This window comes from Schistosoma mansoni, chromosome 1, assembly GCF_000237925.1.
Source record: "Schistosoma mansoni strain Puerto Rico chromosome 1, complete genome".
In the NCBI taxonomy this organism is placed as follows: domain Eukaryota; kingdom Metazoa; phylum Platyhelminthes; class Trematoda; order Strigeidida; family Schistosomatidae; genus Schistosoma; species Schistosoma mansoni.
In genome coordinates, this window is record NC_031495.1 from 44,354,754 (window position 1) to 44,376,587 (window position 21,834).

Here is a 21,834-nt window from a genome sequence, read left to right on the forward strand (position 1 = left end):
AATAACATCGAATTTTTTATTATTATTACTGTTGTTAACAATGAATATGAAACATAAATATTCTAGATATAAACATAAAAATATAAACAACTAAAGTAAACAAAAGGAAACTAAAATTATTGACTTGAAAATATAAACAACAATTGTCAAAACAAATATAGATCTAATTGACAAAAAACATTTGTGAAATGACTAAGGAGAAAGAAGGAAAAGAAATTAAAAAAAAAGAGAACAACAACAAAAGAATTCAAGAGATAAGTGAAATTATAAACAACATGAAAAGCATGAAATAACTCTAATGATTATATAATAAAATAGTGTATCTAATTAGAAGAGTATTAGTATAAACTAACCAAATATATTGAAACATTTAACATATTCAGAAAGGTAAACAAAAAAAAAACAAACGAACAAAACTACAATAAGGGAAATGATTATATTTTTGAAAAGAAATCTAAAGTAAATTTTGAAAAATTAAAACGAATAACATGTGGGTAATTTGAAAGAAATTGTTTTAACCAATTCATGTTATAATCAATATTCGATTTTCGATGAACTGATAATAATTGAATAATATTTGGTTTTATGAAATTATTCATCCATTGGCCTAAAGTAGAAAAATTGAGAGAGAGAGAGAGAGAAAAAAAAAGTACACTTACACACACACAAATTATTATTATTTATTTATTTAAACACATAAATATTGGTACAAGAAGGCACCAGATATATATATTCGCCACACCAATCTCATTTGATTGGTGTGAGGGCTGTGATATTGCCCAGGTGCCCAAACCGAATCAGGTATACATACACAAATACATATGAGTAATTAATTATTTTAGAAAGAAATGATTTAATAAATTGATAATTAAGGCCTAAATGAAATATAGAACATTATTGATACATGATACATATCTTCAGTAAACTTAATAAAGAATAATATACATTTACCTGTAATATAAATTTTCACTAACACCTCTATTGAGCTTACAAGCAATGCGAAGAATAATGTGTTTGATGATATTCAATAATCAATAATGAAGTCAAATGATAACTTCTTAGAAGAGACAACAAAACGGTCACTTCTCTGTTTAATCGTCTTTATTTAAATTCTGAGCAAGCATTTAATTAAGTATTGTAACTATTTCAAGATTATTCTAAAACTAACTTTTAACATATTTCCATATATGATAATATATGTTTTGTGACATTTTCCGTTTGATTCGGTTGTGTCTGTGGCTAACTGTGTTTGATATCGATAAGGAAAGATAAAATATAGTTCGTTAACTAACTTTCTTCTCTTTCGTTGACCACATCGCTTTATTGTATACATCGGAATAAAACAAGTCAAATACGAAAGTGCTTATGGATATATGTATTCCATACATCTTTCAGTGTAGACAACCAATGAAAGATGAAAAACGGAGAAGGTAAACGTGTCTACTCAATGAATGATGAGTAGCTCAGTATTTACAAGCATGGAAGAGATACAGGTATACTGACACAAGTTCTATCATACACATAAACCCAAAGTTAGGCACATAAATAACAGAATGACTAAAAGGTTAAGATAAATCACGTGTTTAATGAAATTAATTCATTTACCGAAACTTTTGTGATAACTCCAAGTTTGTAACGTTTGGTATTATAACCTAAACTTGTTCTATTTTCGGCCGCATTTTATATACATGATATTGTTGTCATATTCCTGTACGTAATAATGTTTCCAATTCGCTATGGAACATGATAAATCCACATTACTATCGCTATCATTAGACATTCCTCAAGATAAAAGCATACGACGTGCTTTACCGGACACCAGTGGAAAATTAAAACTATCTACAAACGATCCCAATAACGTCCATACGTGGTTCGTATAGGTTCAAGCAGTTCTTAATCTATGCTATTCGACCGCAAACTTCACGTTGGGAACCTTTGGTTGATGTGCTGCTGACCGATTGCCATGTTTGAAGAGTTTACGAAATCACCTAAATCGGCGAACGGAAAGTAGGACCAGTGACACAACGACAAAACAAGATAACTATTCCGATGCGTCTCAGCCCAGTTAACTAGAGGGAAAAGACCTGGTTTAGATGAGGGAAAGGAATATTCCACAAGCAGCCAGAAACAAGAACAACAAGCACACAACTCAAGCGTATATATAAAACATGAAAATGTGCTTGAGAAACGTCACAAAACAGCATATTAAAGGAGGCAACCAACCAATGATATTTAGAGTCTTTTTCAAGTAGGAAATACAATCTGAAAGTAAAAATGGGAGCTTTTGGCGTGAAAAAGAGAAATTCAAATTTCCAAAATAGTTACAGAAATAAAACTTTTACCAAGTGATTTGTGGGGATCTAGCATCCCCAACATCAATATAGTGGTACAGATGGGAAACCTAGTAGACCATGTTCTCGAAGAGACACCCTTTGAGGAACAACAGCTATACAACACACCTTGAACTCGGGTGAGAAGCGATCACAGTTGTTAACTGCCTGTACCTTACGCGGCAGGACATAGTCCCAATTCCTGAGATCCATGGGACAACTAGTGGCATCATACAAGCTAGGTGAGGTGGTTTCGAACCACAAGTACATAATTTGAGACTTTATCTTTGTCTATATTGACCCTCTTCATAAGCCGTTATAACCACCGTATGAAGGACTATTTTAGGTGGCTGGCCTTGTTGATTTGTTTCACCATCAACAAGAACGCCAAGATGAATATTATTTACAATCACTGTATTTACTGACACGGAACAAGACAATAAGATTGTTAAAGTGGGCAGTCAATTCGTCTCCCCTAAGTCAGAAAGACCTGATCCTAATCTCAATAATTCCCCTATTTGTTCAACAGTACTTCCTCTACCAAGTTGTCCGACATTTGATTGACTGTATCGACTCTATACTCTAGTCTTTTGGTGCGATCTATATGTCTACTTAAAATAACTGTGGTTAAAAGTAAGACAACTAGAGATATTACATCCATATTCTAATCAAAGTATGGGTAAAAAGATATGAACTAAAGACCTAATTGTTAAAAACAAACCACTGACCAATAGATAGATTAGGTTATTTGACAAAGTCCCAAAATAAAAAGATAAATATTCAATTTATTTCACCCTAAAACTTTGCTTAGTTTCTCAATTTCTCACATAAAAGCGGTGTAAAACAGTTGTAAATTCACAATCGACTATCTGTTTATTAGTCTATAATTAAAATACTCGGAAAAAGTAATGTACCCAATACACGGAGCAAAACCGTGAAATATTACATTATCTCTTTGGATAGAACATTAAAATAAGATGTAGACAGCTGGAAAACACCAATATAAACGAATAAATGATTTAATACTTAATTCCAATGATATATTTAATCAAAACTTACTCGCCTGATATCATTAATTTGGAATTTTCTGTACAGCCAAGATCAAATGTAACATGAAAAGATTGGTGACTTTGTTGTTCGTTAGTAAGTATTGATTTATTCATTTTTAGTGTCATATCTTGAAGTAATAACAGAGAATATCATTTACACAAATATATTTTAAGAGAATAATTACTGAAAATAATCAATGAGAACACCATATTTAGAAAAAAGCTTTGATACATAGGGTGTCTAGTAGTTTCTATAACGTAGCAATTAAGTAAAAACTTCAAATGCACCTAGTCATACATACTGAATAAAATGAAAATATTTGAATGAAAACCCCATTGTATAGTTGATTCTGAAAGAATATAAATTTGTAGCTCTATTATTTGGATGGTTTTTGTAACAAAGCCTTGAGTGGATCAATACATATTTGTACACCTAAGAGTACAGATTAAAAATAGACCACCATTCTAGCAGATACCTCACTATTAAAAAACTAATTGTTGCACCCAGTGTGAAAAAAGTGCCTACCTATTGTTGCGTCGGCGTAAGTAAACGATGATTAGTTAACGGTTGAAGACAGTAGAACAGGGATATATGAATTGTGATTTATACTTTCGCTAACCTCAGTATTAGCCATCTCATATATTTGCTCATGCTTATAAGATATTGCTGATTGGTTTTTGTTTTAAGTGGGAGGAATTAATGACGTGAGTTTATTCATTAAGCAATCGCTCATTCCTGGGTTAATTGACATTACAAAACATGTACAGAATAAACCCAGTCTCGTTAAGCAGTAACCGGAATTATGGTCGAATTCACAAATTACTTGAGAACATAGAGCATGAAATAACAGTTTAGTAGTACAATTATGTGCAGTGCAATGAATGTATAAAATAATAATATCCGGGAGAAATAACACAAACGGTAGCAAGAATTAAAGCGAAATGGGTTAATAACCAACAAATAAATGTTAAAAATATGACAAATCGGAGCTACCAACAGAAATTCTCATGTAAACAACTTAAAATACCTAACCATCAGTTAAAAGATGTAATGTGTCACGGTGAACTGTTGGTAATTATGTGTAACTCGATGAACATTTACAAACTAATAATAAGAAATAAGTTCATATGTTAAAATGAAACAAGTATAAACCAAAGAGAAAGTTGAATGATCAACATATCTCCCAACTAAGAATCTAACACAGAACAGAAAATAGATATTCACTAGACTATTTATATCAGTCTTCCATAAACAGCGTGTTATTTAACATAAAAATTGCCAACTGATGCTCATAAACGAAAAGAATAATAATGCCATAAAAGGTCAAAATAGGACCAATTGAAGCATCGTAAAAGAAAAGCAACACAAAAGCAACGAGTCAAAAAGAATAATGAGAAGATAAGGTTTTAAAAATCACATAACGAAAAGGAAATCTAGAAGATTAACAATTAGATATTCCTAATGAAAAATTACGAGTTTTATTTATATTTTCCTTAAAAGTACCAAAGAGAGTAAAAAAGTAAGGTTGTTCAATTCCAATTTTTTACCCGTCAGGAAATATAAATACTCATCTAGATCCAAAATAGATATAATTGAGACTTATAACACCAGTTCTCTAAATAACTGACCTTTAACGATTATTAAACATTCTGATAGAATTTATATTTAGTGATATAGCAGACTATGCAAAGTACTTCAATTATTCACGACGAATAGGATATTTCTAATAAAATGCTACCTTTCACTGGCAATCCAATGAATAAAAATATGAAATTACTAACAAACAGTTCGTTTATAGATCAATTCACACCAAATGTAAAATGACAAACATTTCTTATATAAATTAATCTTTTTTCCATAAAATTAATCTGGTAGCACAGATATTGATAAAAGATGGGGGACACAAGTACCGTAGCATCACTTAAAGAGCTGACCACAATGTAATTCAATCAACAATAATGACTAAAAAAATAAACATTCAATTAGTTACTACTACTCAGTGATTAACTGTTTAAGATGCAAATAATAAATTTCACTATCAATAATTGAATACCCACAGTTTCGTGAAAACGTTTTTCACCTACACATGTTGTTGCATGACGATAGGAGATAGTGCTCGATCGCCAAAACTAAATTAGTCAGAGAAATGACTGAAACTATAACTTAGTACGTAAAACCACCGACTGTCATTAGTCAGTAGATTACTAAATCTAAGGTTAATTTAAAAACCAACGACGCTTTTATAAAGTTATTAGAGTATTTTGATAAGGGAGATAGGCTAATTGATCATGGTGAATTTTTTAACCAATTAACGTAATTGAAGCACATTTTATTAATAATACACAATCTCCACTCTTAATACATGATAGTGACTGTAGGATATTGGAGTCCGTGATACAACTAAAATCAATAACAGAAAACTTGTAGTGAATAAGTCCGAGAACAAGGATACTGACTGGTCAACGAGATTTACTAGGCTTTATTGCAAAATGAATGAATTTTAGGTTTTATTAACTAAGAGTGCATTAAATTTTGGGAAAGGATCTACTGTTTCAAGTTTCTGTATATCATTTGAAGAAAAAATAACGGTAAAGATGAATAAAAATACTCAGACAAAATGGATAAAAAAGTGCTTACCTATATCTTCAGTTTTCGCAGGCTGTAATATGAAATGTTTAAAAAAGAAAGCGAAAGACAGGTATTTCAAATTAGAAAACTTGTATAATACCGACCAAAGAAAACTTTAGAAAATTGTTCTATTAACAGTTCTATCAACAGTGCGCATCCACGATCCCGCTCGCGGGATGCGAACACAGGGCCTTTGGTCTCGCACGCGAACGCTCAACCTCAGGACCACTGAGCCGGCATCCAACGGTGTTAATGTCTAACTTCAACCAATCCATGGAATTGCGCGACCATCTTTCATTGTACTGGGGTAGATACTTGTCTCTACCCGACAAGAGTTAACTCCACTGGTTCGAACTCGGAGGGCGGGATCGTGGATGCGCACTGTTGAGGAGTCCCACAGTAGAACGAGACGGCCGTCTAGTGCTTCCAGGTTTCTAATTATGGTTTAACATCAATTGGTTCATGATCTCAATCAAAAAGGAACTATTAAAAGTACAAAAGTTAAATAGAATATTTACAATTTCATGACATGTACGATTAAGTCGATACTATTTTTCAAATAACCGAGTAGTCTATTTTTATAAGACTTGTATTGCTATTATTTCCAAATAAATCAACATCATATCTTTATCTACATTCAGAAAAATCTGTGAAAAAATCTACACTTTTTAATATATGTATTATACACAACCGATACATTCTGATACATACTATATGATTGGATGACAACTTTAAAGTAACTTGGCTATTAACACAGTGATCTGATTTTTCACTGCTTCTTTTTGTTTAAATACAAACTAAAGTTATGATGACTGAATGATGATGCATTATAAATTATGTTGCTTGACTTGCATATAATAATCAAATTATCAGTTTGAATGGATAAAAAATAAAATGATTTTACAACAAAGACTCAACTAATCTTTTTTAAGTTGAGTAGCTAATTTCCTTTATTATTTTGTTGGGAAATATTTGTGTTCATGTGGAGTACACAGTGTTCATAATAATATTGTTACAGTGTCTACAAAGATTGCTGTGATACTGTCAAAAAATGAAATATATTCCATTAAAAAAAGGATTACTTTACTGTTAACAGATTCGCCAGAATCTACAGAGATACAGTATATTTCAGGAATGAATTCGATACAACTAAAATTAGTAGGATGAAATTGAGCAATACAAAAGTCAAATTCACTTGTTGTTTACTTGTATATTTTCAATGTTATTTAGGACTGCAATTGACCAATTCATATCAACTCAGAAAATTCACTGTATATGAGGCATTAAACCTACTATATCTCTCCGTTATAAAAGCATCACAATTGATATTTATACATTTTCCAAAATATGGTTTTAAGAATTGCAATTTTATATTTTAAGCACTAGTTTTATGATGATCAGCTGATACAGTTCATCAGGTTTAGATTCGTGTACTGTTCTTTGTCAGGCTTTATATTTGAGAGGTAATAGTGACTAACCGGCCTTCTTAAGCGAAGTAATTATGTCGGGACTTAAACTTGAGACCTAGTGGTTGAGAGTCGAGCGAATTAACCACTGATTCACCACTCTACACAAGGTGTGTATTGGCTGGGAATCGAGCCCGAGTGAAAAGTGAACATTCTACCACTAAGCTAGAGAAACCATTCACAACTATAAATATACACTGCTAAAGAGTAATCTTACACTGGTTTACAAAAGAACTAGATGCCGTTCATGTTCATTACATCTCTATCAACACAGCTTAATCCTGTGACAAAACTACACAAGTACCAAGAGCCTTAGAGATGATCACATACTATGTAAAAAGTAAATGATTATCATCAACTATCAATGGAAAATAAACCTTGCACTTACAAAGATAAATTAAAGAAACTTGAATGTGTCAATAAACAAATAAATGACTGGTCAAAATTGGAAGGAAAAACGATACTTTGATGTTGAAACAATTTTACAACTATTTTCCAAGGGGCATAGATACAGATTGTTTTCGTATTACGACTTGCATTTATTGTTGTCATTTAGAATGAAATAACATGGTTGCATAAGTGTAGCTTACTATGTAACAGCAACACACTATATTATTTCGCATTCATCACCAAAAAACAGTATTAAACAGTGCATTTGATCGTACAGAAGTTTACACTTATCTGAGTACTACTGAGAAACCAAAAGTACCAAGTGAGAAAATTTTGCTAAAATAGTGTATGTTACGATTCCATAGTAGAAAAAATGATGACTTCCTACTTATAAGGACAAACACAGAAGACAAACAATTAGCAACATAATCAGAAACATTTTAAATCGAGACAAGGCATCACTTCAAGAAGTCACTAGTTGTTGGTTTGAGCGGTTTAGGTAATTGGAGAACGCGTAATTATCGTGATTAATTGTAGGAGATATGGCTAAGAACTGGTCCCAATGACACAGATGCACTCATTCTTCATTCTCCCTTAGATCTTGAGTTTTAAAATTACCGTATATCTTTCTATTCCGCAAATTAATTCTTTCTCAAATCATATTGTCTATACTTAATGTTTTCCACTACCATTGATATTATTATTATTACTTCTACTACTCTGGGATTTCTCTTGATAGTTTTATCTATGTTAATACGGTGTGGCAAACTGAACCGATGCACAAGTCCTACGTTCTACGTTGCTTATGATTAACTGATTCCAAGAGAGAGTATAGTACACTTATAATATTTGGCAGAAAATGTTAAGTACGTAGTATTTGTAGGATAGATAGTTTAGGGAGTACTTTTTTGAACCTCGATTATATCATTTTTATTAATCTACTACATCCTCGCCAATTAATATTGTCATTATTAATTTTTTAAAAATGTAAAATAACTAACTAACCTGAAGATCGAAGCCTAATTTAAGAAACTTAAGACCTTGTTCGGTGATATGATCCGGATGACTAGAAAGCCAGCTAGTATAGTTGGATAAATTAGATGTTGATGTTTGTTTATCTAAGAATAATTGTCGACAATCTGTAAAAGATGTTCGGAGTAAAGCTAATTCATCATCTTCAAGTTTATTATAATCATTGTCCTGATCTTTATTATGTATGATGTGAACATCATGATTATCTCTTTGAAACGATGTATGGTCGTAAGACACTTCATCTTCGTAATCCTTGGACGACGGCATTCCTGACAAACGACGATAAAGTCTATAACTGATTGCTTCAGCTGAATCTAAGGAAGTTGATGTAAAAGTAGACGGTAACCAGGCAGGAATGCGAGTTAAATATTCAGTCTGAATTAAAGGAATATAACAAGAGAAATACAAGTTAGCAAAGAGAATATTATAAATTATTAGCACTAAAAAATAAAGAATAAAAGTGTTGCTGTATTTTAGTCTATTAAACGTAAACATGTCATAAAACTTTGCTTAGACAGAAAGTCTAATGAACTAAAAAGAAGGATAAAATAAATCCCTTAAAATTAATAACAGGAACTTTTTTAAGCTTAAGACAGGGGATTATAAATGTAAACAGTAAATTATATTCCGGAAAAAAGTTTCCCGCACCTAGATAACTGCTACCTTGATTTCATAATGACACTATACTTTTCACAGAACCTATTTTGGTTGTGGGTTGTTTACGATATAATCACTTTAAAAAGAAAGTCGGCTACTTTGAAACAGCTGCTGTCACATTGTGGAAATTTACATGCAGGATCGTAAAAAATATAAGGTTGTTGTTCGACTACATTTAAACGATCATGACAGTAGAAGACTTTAAACAGGTGGACATAGAGAAAAAGGAAAACAGATCACTAAGAAGTATAATCTGAGCATTAAAATGTTTAACGGCTTTGTGTTCGAACAGTGTTGTTTTCTGATAACAGCCGGTATTCAGTAGTAACACCGTCTAAACAACTCTCACATTCGGCAACTAGTGACCACAATAATTTAAGTTATCGTGAAATACATATTTGGATGGCTTGAACAATTTTTACTTGAGGTACCTCACTAGTTTCCATAGAGAGTATTATTAGCTCTCAGTACAAAAAGAAGAGGCAACCAATTTATTGTGCGATACCGTGGAATGTAGATTGAGTGTTGAACTAGGTTGTACAGGCTCCCGAATGAGGTTATTTTGAAGGGGTTTTGTTTTGTGTTTGGAGTAAACTATAAGGCATACGAGTGATAGATAAAAGCATTACCTATATTGAGTTTTTATCTGAGCAATATTCTCTAATACCATCATTCTTAACACCGTCATCTCATTTTTTGGCTTCTTTATGTTTGAATAGATAAATAATAGAATAAATATATCATTATTAAAAAAGATTCTAATTATCCCGTTGTTTATAAACTTAAGTGAATTTTGATCTTTTTTTACGGATTAACTCGATATAGCCATTTATCACAAGTTTATATAAAATAGATGGATTTTTCACTAGCGATGAATTATTAAGAAGAGGATTACTCAAGTCTTTTTTAATAACGATATGTCATATCTGTTCCACAAGTGGATGGTTATCTAGAGTGAATATCCCAGTGGATAACGTGTTGGGCATCTGAAGCGAAAGACACGAGGTTCGAGTCTCGGAGTGAACATCGACACTAGGATACGTTGAATACATCCAGGTTACCAGTTCCAAATGGAAAGAAACGTACGTCCTAGATTGTCCTGCTAACGAAAAATCCATCCATTTCATAAAAATACAATAAATATTTATAAGTAAGGCACTACATGAGACTGGTTCGACTTTCTGGAAGAATATTACCTAGTGTAAGACCATAAATCTGTAAGTAATCACAATATATCAGTTTATTAATATTAACTAATCAAATTAGCTCATTGAATAACACCACATATTCGTATTCAATACCAATTCTTTAAATTTACAAGGGTCAATACAGTTATCCCTTGTTTTTTAAGTACAATTTACTATACGAAAGATAACTATGTAAAACTCAATATAAAAACTATAAAAATACCATTCCTCAAATACAAATTTATGCAACGAATTTCTATGTGTCAAATATTCAGAAAATAATACCTTGTCAAAAAGAATAGGTTATAGATATAATGCTTCAACATAATAATAAGTGAACTTGGCTTTACCTCTAACCAACTGGGTTTAGTATTTTCAGAATCGGAAATACATAAATTTTCATCAGATATACGATGGATAAAACGTGATGATGAGAGATCCAATCGACCTTTAGATATGTTTTCACTATACAGTGTAAGATCTTTGGTATCTGATAAGCTAAAACGCCGAGTAGATTTGAAACCCCCCATTTTACCTGAAATCTAAAAACATATGACTGTTATGAGTATGTTACGTAGATTGAATATCTCAGCAAAGAATATATATTTTATTGTCCAAAGACGAATTTGTGTGGTATCGAGTCACCAAATAAAGAATAGTAATTAATATATTTTTAATTTGAACGTAATGCATTAACAACAAATACATCTTTCTAGTTCCATGGAAGTGACCACAGTACTTTAGTACATCGAATAAGAAAACAATACTGAAAAAATCAATAAACTAGCTTGATGAATATAAAACTAGGTACTTAAAAGGTTCTGGGTTTTCCTTAAGAAGTTGATGGTCGGTTGAAATTTTATGGAAGAAGAAAGCAAGACTGCTCTATAAACTTTATAAAATTTATTTCTGATCACTATAAAATCCTTTACGTTCATTTGATTTTATGTAACAAAATGTTTTTCGCTAAAGGGAAAAGAATACTATTCTATATGACCCGACTAGAAGATGTAGACAATCAAAATGATTCAAAATGTTAGGGTAATCACGCATGGTTGGAATTACAAAGATGTAACTTTATAGGAATATTGTACAGAATTAAATCTAAGGACGATTAACTATGAATACAAATACACTCGCTCCAAAGAAATAAATGTCAAAAAATATTAGTTTCTTGATCATTCACATTAGTTAACTGTATAACAGTAACTGATCATCCAATTTGTATTTAAAAAGAAATTATTATCATTAGGATTGTACATAAGTATCTACAAGACATAGCTGATGGATATGACATTTGGTGGAATTAAAAATAATAGACTCAGAAACAATGTCAGTTTGATAGATTTTACGGGTGAATTTAATGTGTAAATTAAATTAACTTACTGCTCTCATTGCTGAACTATTACCTTGAACCATACTCGCAACACGTCGGGTATGGTGTGACTTCAACCACATTAATTTCGGTAGAGGTGTTTGTGTACCAACGGCAGATTTAACAGTTTTAGAAGTTTTTCTAGTTTCACACCAAATACTGGTCCATAAACTATTTAGTAAATCCAATGATGGACTATCATTTTCTTTTAGAGAGCTTTGACAAAAGGATCTCAGAAATTCATATCGCTCATGAGAAGGCAAAGGTAAAAGCCACTTCTTCAGAGAAGGAATGACATCTTTTAGAGCAAATTTAGTAGCATTCCTCGCCTTATCTTTCAGATCCGATGAACACTGAGAATTAGAAAAAACAAAGTAATAAACATGAGATTTGTAGAATGTGGTGAAAATAAACCTATATTGTTAAGAGCAAAATTATGTTGCAAGGTATTTATTGATTTTTGATTTATTATTGGCAAAAAGACTTTCTTTTAATAAAAGTAGGACATGAATAATTACACGTTAACTTGTCCAATGGATATAAGGGGATAACACAATTGCAAGTATCATTCAACAAACACCTAACAATGGAGGCATGAAAGATATATTTATCTTCCAAGAGACTATTCCGCATTTCAAAGAATCAAGGAAAAAACACAACCGATATTGGAATAGAATTATAGACTTCAGATGACACAAATCTTCATTTATCAGCCACTTCTGGTAATTTAGATGGAGAATCACTAAATTATATTAACTCAAAAACATATTCCATTTAAAAGTAGCTTAAACCTCCATAAAAATTCATACGCAGCCATCTACTGAAGTACAGTCTAACATCTCATTACTGATTGTAGGTTATTATCCTTTCCAGTAGACCTTCCTGAAATGGTTATAGAAAAAAATGAGTGATGTGAAATGTAAATTGTAAGACCCTGTTTCACAATCTATCCTAAAAATGTGTGATTTATAACCATCGTGTTGACTATCAAATACTGAGTTCACACGCAATACAGATAACCAAAACTTTAATGTCTTAAAAGTGTCAGACAAAAAAATACCTGTTTTTATTAGTAGTTCCGCATATAGCTGAACTTCAACTAAATGGAATTAAGATGAAAACTTGCTTAGTGAACTGTTCTAAAGAAAATGTGGTGAGGCTATAATTTATGGACGACCTTTGAGCGACGCCAAAGTGACCTTGAGAGTGTCTACCTACTTACTAGGGCTAAATGAGAGTTATAAAGCAGTCTGAAGAATAAGGATTATGATTCACAGCTGACGATTAGGGTTAAGAAACAGATTTATGGTTTTTCATCACAAACTGACATCAGCTAAAATGCCAAGACGCTATTTGGCCAAATGGATGAGTAAATTTCGCACCGAAATCCAAGACGTGTTATCCTAAATCTGATTGGTCCGTCCATAAATTATAGTCTCGTCGAAAATGTAATTAATATTTTGAACTTCAAAAAACTTCATAAAGATAATCTGGAGAGGATTTCCACCTCTCAAGAAGTGTCATGAATTTTACAGCCCTTTACTTTGAATCATTTGCATATTGACAACATGTACGATAAAAACACAATAGCATATTCGATATATATATATATATATATACATATATATATATATATATACGTCGAAAGACAAAAGACTTAAGGAACGCAATTCCCATCACTGAATCATCAACAGAATCCATTACGCCAACTTTGAAAACCAGTGGTAAAACCACCTTGTTAATCAAATAAAATGTTTACATCAATAAAAATATTTTCATTTTGTAAAAATATATTCCCAAATCATTTTAAAACAATACGTTTGTGCACTAAATTAACAGTTTGTAACTTCAACTTCAGCGGTGATGAATAAGACTGGTTCCCACTACGTTCTTACTCCTCGCTAACTAAAGACAGGTCAAACTTTTTATGAGCTTTATTGATAGATACTCAAGATCTACTAACCTCTGATAGTCGTTAGCAATGTTACTGATTGTCATCTTTAGGTTTCTTGCAAATACTAACCTTAAGCACAAAAGGAAACATCTTTTGAAATGGCCACCCCCGAATTTGTCCCAACGTTGGACCCAACTAAATCACATCGCCATCAGCCACCGATGGGGGGGCTCGATAGAAGACTGTCGCTCATTCTGGAGCATATGTTTAGATTCAGATCATGCTCTAGTGCGAGCACATATCTGTCTGCGCCTTACTGGACGTAGAAAAGACGCTGCAAGGAAAGCTCTTAGGGTTCTAATTATTGATAGCCAAGCTAAGAATGTATTTCAGGAACAATTAGAAAAACAGTTAGCTAGCCATGTAAGTTGTGCCCACCCCGAGGCAGTGTCGAATGACATCCGAAAAGCTGCGGAAACAGCAGTGATATCTGCTAGTACGGTAAACCACAAGGTTAGGGAGAAACACTGGATCTCAGCAGCATCCACCGTATCGATAGATGCTCGAAAACTCATCCCATCTGGCTCTGAACATGACGAAGAGCCGAGTCAACTTAAGCGCAGGTTAATAAGAAGCCTACGCAATGATCGCGAACAACGGTGGGTAACGAAAGCAAGAGAGGTGGAAAAGGCAGCGGCAACAAGCAACAGCAGACAACTGTTCAGACTTGTTAAGGAAACCGGTATTAGGAACCCAACTGTCAGCGAAACTATCTCGGAAGAAGATGGACATACAATTCATTCTCAATCCAGGAGATTGGATCGATTGACGGAAAACCTTAACAATCAGTTCGACTGGCCTTCAGCCACACTTCAGTTACCCACGATCCTCAGTCGACCTGAATGGCAAGTTAATTTAAGTCCTCCAACTCTCCACGAGGTTGAAAAAGCTATAGGAAATCAAAAGCGAGGGTGAGCAGCAGGCCCTGAAAGGTTTACTCCTGAGATGTTTAAGGATGGTGGTCCAGTACTAGCAGCGAGATCGACTGAGGTCTTAGGTAGAATCTGGGAACTGGACGTAATCCCATCTGACTGGTCCCAATCACTGATTGTGCCAGTCTATAAGAAAGGACAAAAGTCCTCGTGTGACAATCACAGAGGGATCAGTTTGACTAATATAGTGTATGAAATATTAGCTTCAATAACACTTCGACGACTAACCAAAGCTCGTGAAGAGCAGACAAGAGAAAACTAAGCTGGTTTCCGACCTGGACGTGGTTGTATAGACCAGATATTCACTCTATATCAGGTCCTAGAACATAGAAACACATTCAGACGTCCCACAATCGTAGTATTTCTGTGGCAGTTTTTGTCACTGAAAGGAGTACCAAAGAAGTACATCAACCTTATAAAGGCTCTCTACTCGAACACAACTGGTCGAGTTAGAGCCTATGGTGAACTGTCATCAGAATTGGTTACCTCAAGTGATGTTCATCAGGGTTGTCCACTCTCTCCATTCTTGCTTAACTTTGTCGTCGACATGCTTTTAGAGATAACACTTTCATCATCTCAATCTCCACAAGTTCAACTTTTACTGGGAGACTCACTTGTTGACTTGGAATACGCCGATGAAATAGTGTTTCTTTGGTGAAGATGCTGACAAAATTCAAAATCTTCTGACCACAGTAAGCAACAATGCAGGCACATTCGGGATGCGATTCTCCCCCTCGAAATGCAAAATGTTACTTCAGGATTGGGTTGCATCGACACCTGAACTAATGATAGGAAGTGAAGTAGTTGAGCGTGTTGACCACTCCACTTATCTTGGGAGTCTCATCAGCCCTTCTGGTCTGTTGTGTGACGAAATCTCAGCACGGATACAGAAGGCTCATCTAGCTTTCACCAACTTGCGTCATTTACGGCGTTGGCGATATATCTGTCTACCAACCAATGGACGGATTTACTGCGCAATAGTTCGTTCCGTCCTACTTTATGGTAGTGAAACATGGCCAATAAGAGTAGAGGATATTCGTAGGCTACTAGTTTTCGATCATAGGTATCTTCAAAGCATTGCCCGTATATCCTGGGACCACTGAGTAAGTAATGCAGTTGTTAGGAAACGGGTATTAGGTAAGGATGGCAAATCGATTGATGAAGTAGTGAAACTTCATCAATTGAGATGGCTGGGACACGTGTTACGTATGCCCAACCACCGACTGCCCCGATGTGCAATGTTTTATGGTGTAAGAGTAGGTTGGAAGAAAGCTAGGGACAGCCAGACCAAAACATAGCACAAATCAATGAAGTCATTGACAAGTGGACTGAGTCATGTTGGTAGGTGTAGACTACCTGGTTGCGATCCGCGAGATGGTAGCAAAGGTTGGTTGGAGACCTTGAATGACAGGGCTCAAAATTGTTTGCAATGGCGAAGGTGCATCTACTGTTTGTGTTCTGCCGAATTCCAATCTTCTGAACTCTTTATGTCCCTTCCTTTTTTCTCTTTCCAAATCTGTTTCACTAGAATATATACTTCTTAAACAACATCTTCAAACCCTAGTCTTTCCGATTACTACATATACTTTTACTACCTTCACCACTATAAGATTTGTATCAACAATTGAATCTCTGTAATAATATGGTATGGCAACTCGAACTTATGTACGTACGTGTGAAGTTCTGCGTTGTTGCTGAATGACTGACTGTACGATCAATACTGTTTATAAAGTATACATCATATTAGTTATTGTTGAAGAAAACTGACAACTGACCCACATCTAAAGTTACAAACGGAAAGATTACTTGACAGATCTTGTGATAGATATATAAAACTTTTGTTAGTGCATTTGAAATGACTGAGCATAAGAGCTTAATCGATGCTCTGCAAAAAAAACTTAGACTGATTTGTTGTGCAATAAATACATTACACAAAGTGTACTGGGACGGTTAGGTGAATGAAACTCGGTAAAAGATATGTCACTGATTTTGAATATTGTCGTGGAATCATTTGGTAAAAGCTATTTCTAATTAACCCTAGTTCAGAAGTAACCTTACACTCACAAGCCACATGTTATCTTATTTCTGCAAATCTAAAAATAAAATTTCCCCAATAAATGTTAAAGAAGCTTAATGTATTTAACAATCTTAAAATAATTGTGAGATTTAAATACATTTTATTTTAAAAAAACTATGAAATGAGAGAGAGGAAGTATACAAAGTGAATTTGTCTCAACTTTAATGAAAACCCTGATTAACAAAATGAAAGCTTATTTGATGAAGAAATGCGACAATAGTACCAGAAGTGTTTCCCCCCAACACTAATCATACATAACTATGATTGATTTAGTTCGCAATCGTGCATTTATATCATTTACAGGAAATTTGTGTTATCTGGAGACCATGATGTTCTCAAATCAATACTGATTCATTATTTCCTCACTCGATCGAAAGATAATATTTTTTGGATGATTAACGTAACATTTGTCAGAATTTATGTTAACTATAATTTATAGACTATGACATAAATTTTTCGTTTGAAAAAATTCTGTTTTTATTCTCTTCTCAGTTTTCTTGCCTAAACTATACTCATATATTTAGCTTATGTGCAAATAATTATTTAAACAATTTTTCATTCTTTTACAATTATTGTTTACAATCCAGATTTAATCAAAAATTTTCTTATATAAAGTATGTATACTTATTTTGACTTTAATAATTTATACTACTATTTCCAGATTGTAAGCAGGTGAAAAAATCCACAAAATTAATCAATTAGTATTGCTCTATTAAGATCGTTGTTCCTGACTTTATAAGGTTTTCAGTTAGTTGTATGATTTCGCATGTGAATAATAAGTTGCTTAATTTTATGTACTCAAACAATGTCCAGAAAAACTTAAGTTAGAAAAAAAATACACAACTAAGCCCTCTATAATAGTTCTTACAGACTAATCAGATCACATCATTTAAGATCATGAATAAAAATATTAGTTAACATATTTGGTTATGCAGTTTAATATATTTATTTCTTGATAAATAGCTCTCAACAGACTGATAGAGGATAAAAGCCAGTACAAAAACAAGACTTTTTATCAAACCATTGAATCACTATACATTAAATCATCACGATAAATGAATGAATATTTCTGTAAGTTGAAATACGAAGGCAAAAGACTTCTTCAGGGTTTTTTTTCGGAAAGATTAAGTTGGGTACTAATTGTTTATTCGGCTACACCAAAAACAGACCCACCTTGGGACTTGTATCAAGTGAATGTGAACTTTTAGTGTTTGTTGAAGAGATATTGATGCTTGTGTCCGACTTCATAACAACATTGTTACAATCATTACTGTCGATATCATTCTTGGGATTGTTATCAGAAGTGCCAGTATCACTTGGAGACCCCAATTGCTGAATAAACTGTACCAATAAAGGTAGTAGAATTTTACGTGTCATTTTGACATTATTCACAACTGCTATAAAACGATTGAAATTAGGGATAGACTGAGGAATTAATTCTAGATTAAGCTTCGGATCCAGGAGAAATTTAATCAGCTATAATAAATAGGAAAAAATAAATAATGAATAAAAGTGAGGTTAAGTGCAAAAGACTAAAGTTTGATTTGACAATTCAAAAGCAATTAACCTTTATCGTTATTTTACTGGTGATGATCATTTAATAGCCTCTTCGTACTTTTGTACACAATGAATCAATGAATTACTGAAATTAGCAGCTTGAAATGGCTACGCACCCTACACTTCAGAAATAAATTTGAACTGACAGCTAACCTTAGATTTTTAAATGAACTTAATCATTAACCGCAGAAACTAAACAATAAATGGAAGTGATAGAAATTGTAGTAATGTAGTGTGGTAATTGAGAATAAGAATCGTTTAGCAGTCTATGACATTCGGTTGTAGAAACTTGAACAGCAAATTATGTTAATGCATTAAGAACTTTATAACTCGAATAGGTTTTATTATAGGAAAATCTCAGTACATTATTGACTGACATGCATTGTATAAATAATGATCTACAGAATTAAACTTTGAAAAACGAAAGTGAACTAAATTTCAAAGGTGAGAAGTAACTCACTAATTATTTCCATTCTTTTTTTAAATAAGTACTTTGAAACAAAGTAGAGGGAAGGCAATACTTTAAACACCTCAAACTATTGAGTATAAAAACTGTTGCAAACAGCTGAAAACATTTATCTTGCCGATTTTCAGTATTAAGGTTGAAAAGTCCTGTGAAAATCAGTCAACAATAATAATTGATTTTCACAAGGACTCTCTGTAGAAAGTAAAAAAATAGATATATGACTATAAAACCTATGAAACAGAACAGTATGTAGGAATGTGACAGGTAATCCTAGTACTGATGAGAAATGTTTTCTACTATCGACTTAAAGTGTTATATTTAGTAAGCTTAAAATAAATTGCATTGAGTACAAACTCCATATACATAGTTCCACAAATAAACCCAGACGAGAATCAATGAGATGAAACTAAATGTAAATACTTGCATCACTATAACGTCCAGCAGGAAAATTCATATTATACAAAATCAGAGCTCTTCTTCGAAAAGTTGTCAACTCCGATGAAGGTATCGATAAACTTTCCGATAGGGGATAACCAACAGTAAGACAAACAAGTAAATTGGCATTATATTTAGCACAAATCCGATTGGCTGCTTCAGTAAAGTCAGGAGAATTGATTAACATCTAATGAAAGAAAATAATTCGGAGAACAGCCTAAAATTTAGCTTTACAATGGTGAATTCAGATAAAAAAACTATGATTAATGAAGCAGAAAATTTCACGAATAGAATGAGTTTATTTGAAAGTATCACTGACGTAATGTCTAGAAAAATAGCGTAACCTTTATCTGTCCGAATCGAAATAGGCAGAGAATGTTTCGAACATCCAAATCAGTGGTAGGAAGTCAAATGACTTGAACATCAAAGTATTATTCTTATTTATTGAGTCCCAAAGTGATACTAATATCATATATCTCCAAGTTTCTTTTAGCACTTTCTTGTTTATATGAAAGTCTAACATATAGATAGAAACTGAACCAACTTAGTTGTATACTTCCTCATTTATCCTTGGTCATTTTGCAAACATTTTATACCCAGAAATGTTTTGATTTTACCACTAGTGACATTTTTCCAGAATTTAGGAAAAAACTGCTTTTAAAATAGTATTCAGAAATCTTGGAGACTTAACAAACTTTAAGCAAACCTTATTGAGCACAAACAATTGTGGACGATTTTTAATGTGCTGTAATTAATCCACGAAACATGATTTATGAATTCTCCCACCCTTAATTAAAATCTATAATTCAATCCAAAGAATAAATGAGTAAAATGGACTTTAACAAGTAAACAGACTGACATCAATTGGTGAACCATTGAAAACCAAAAAATACCGGCTAGATGTTTAATCTTAGTATGGGATTCCATATCTAGTCCTTATCCAGACCAGGATGAAAACTAACTCTGAAATGAACAACCTCCACAAATCGTTTATGTTGCTAAGATGTGTTCCGAATAATGGCCCAGCTTTAAGATGTATTCTCGAAGTTTTAAAAGAAAACTGTGATTGACTGAGTCAACTGAGCTTAATCACTGTATCAGAATCCAGACAGATGGTTATAAAATGTTGTGAAATGAATGGAGTTAAAAATGTAGATCAGTGAACTCAAAACGACAGGACCCAAACGTATTGCGCTTATCGAAAAACGTATAAGTCCTCAGTTTACTTCCTGACATGATTTTAAGTGACTAATACCGAGTTCCAAACAAGAAAAAAGTATCTGTCCAGTATCATTTCTTAATTTCCAATGATTTTGTAACTGATGTTCGTGAGTGGTGGAAACCAATGGAAAATATGTTTTACATCAACCAAATAGATTTACTGCTTATTGTTTATCAATCAAATGATAAAAATACTTTGTAACAGTTTTGAATGTAAACCTATAAAAAAGCTTAAACCGATAGACAACTTCCAGTTGGCACTAATAAACACCGTCATACAACTCACAGCTTACCGTAAAATCAACTCCAGATACAGTAGAGCACACAAATTGAAACGCATCTTTATTTGGACTAGAAACAATTTTCATATCACGACGTAATAAATCCCATGTAGACAGCCCTGTACAAAAATAATTCATAAATACTAATGAACAATTTTAGAATTAATCGTAAGTACTGCTTATATGTAGGGAAATTGTAGGATTTTCCTAAATTTATTTAAAAGTCGTTTTAATTTTTATCGAATAAAGTGTTGTTATGAACTTTTATTGCACCAACATATAATTAACGCTAGACCTTATAAACTTTACGGATAATAATGTAGCAACCGTGGGCAGACCACAACCTGTTTCTGGCTAGTACTAACTTCCGGCATAGTCATCGCCGATGTGCCACCTGGCGTCCTCCATCTGCATCTCAAGCCTGGACTAAGATTAATCATATCGCGATCAGCTACCGCTGGCGCGGTTGTACACAAGACTTCAACTACTTTTTGACTACCTATCTGGACTCTTATTATGCCCTTGCTTGAACTAATCTTACGTTTCAGTGGCCAACAAATTCATCGTCCTAAACGGATCAATGTTAGTAAATTGGTTTCAACTTTTGTTGCAACTAAATATCAAACCGAGCTACCTTCTAGGTTAGCTACCATCCCACCGAAAAGTATTGATGAGCATTGGTTGCAATTGCATGACGCCATGAAAATGGTGAGTAAACTCGCTTGCGGCTTCGCCAAACGTCTCGCTTATAAGCACTGGGTTTCTTCAAGCTCCTTACAACTCATTGAAGCCCGAC

The 21,834-nt window shown here is 33.2% G+C and overlaps 1 protein-coding gene across 2 annotated transcripts in view; it reads right to left on the reverse strand.

Annotated features, from left to right (window-relative positions):
* The window catches only part of Smp_173050.1 (hypothetical protein), a gene marked incomplete at its 5' end in the record, with an annotated part of 32,171 nt that continues 10,337 nt past the window's right edge, over positions 1-21,834 (reverse strand). Inside the window, 9 exons of one of the 2 annotated variants that reach the window (XM_018794545.1) lie at positions 1-607; positions 3,390-3,507; positions 6,018-6,039; positions 8,870-9,271; positions 11,091-11,282; positions 12,127-12,468; positions 18,252-18,475; positions 19,522-19,723; positions 21,051-21,157. In XM_018794545.1, coding sequence (XP_018648947.1) covers positions 592-607; positions 3,390-3,507; positions 6,018-6,039; positions 8,870-9,271; positions 11,091-11,282; positions 12,127-12,468; positions 18,252-18,475; positions 19,522-19,723; positions 21,051-21,157 — 1,625 coding nt within the window. In that variant the 3' untranslated portion in view covers positions 1-591. Of the gene's footprint in view, positions 608-2,730; positions 3,508-6,017; positions 6,040-8,869; positions 9,272-11,090; positions 11,283-12,126; positions 12,469-18,251; positions 18,476-19,521; positions 19,724-21,050; positions 21,158-21,834 lie in introns of those variants that run through there. The other variant, XM_018794546.1, reaches the window with a different exon arrangement.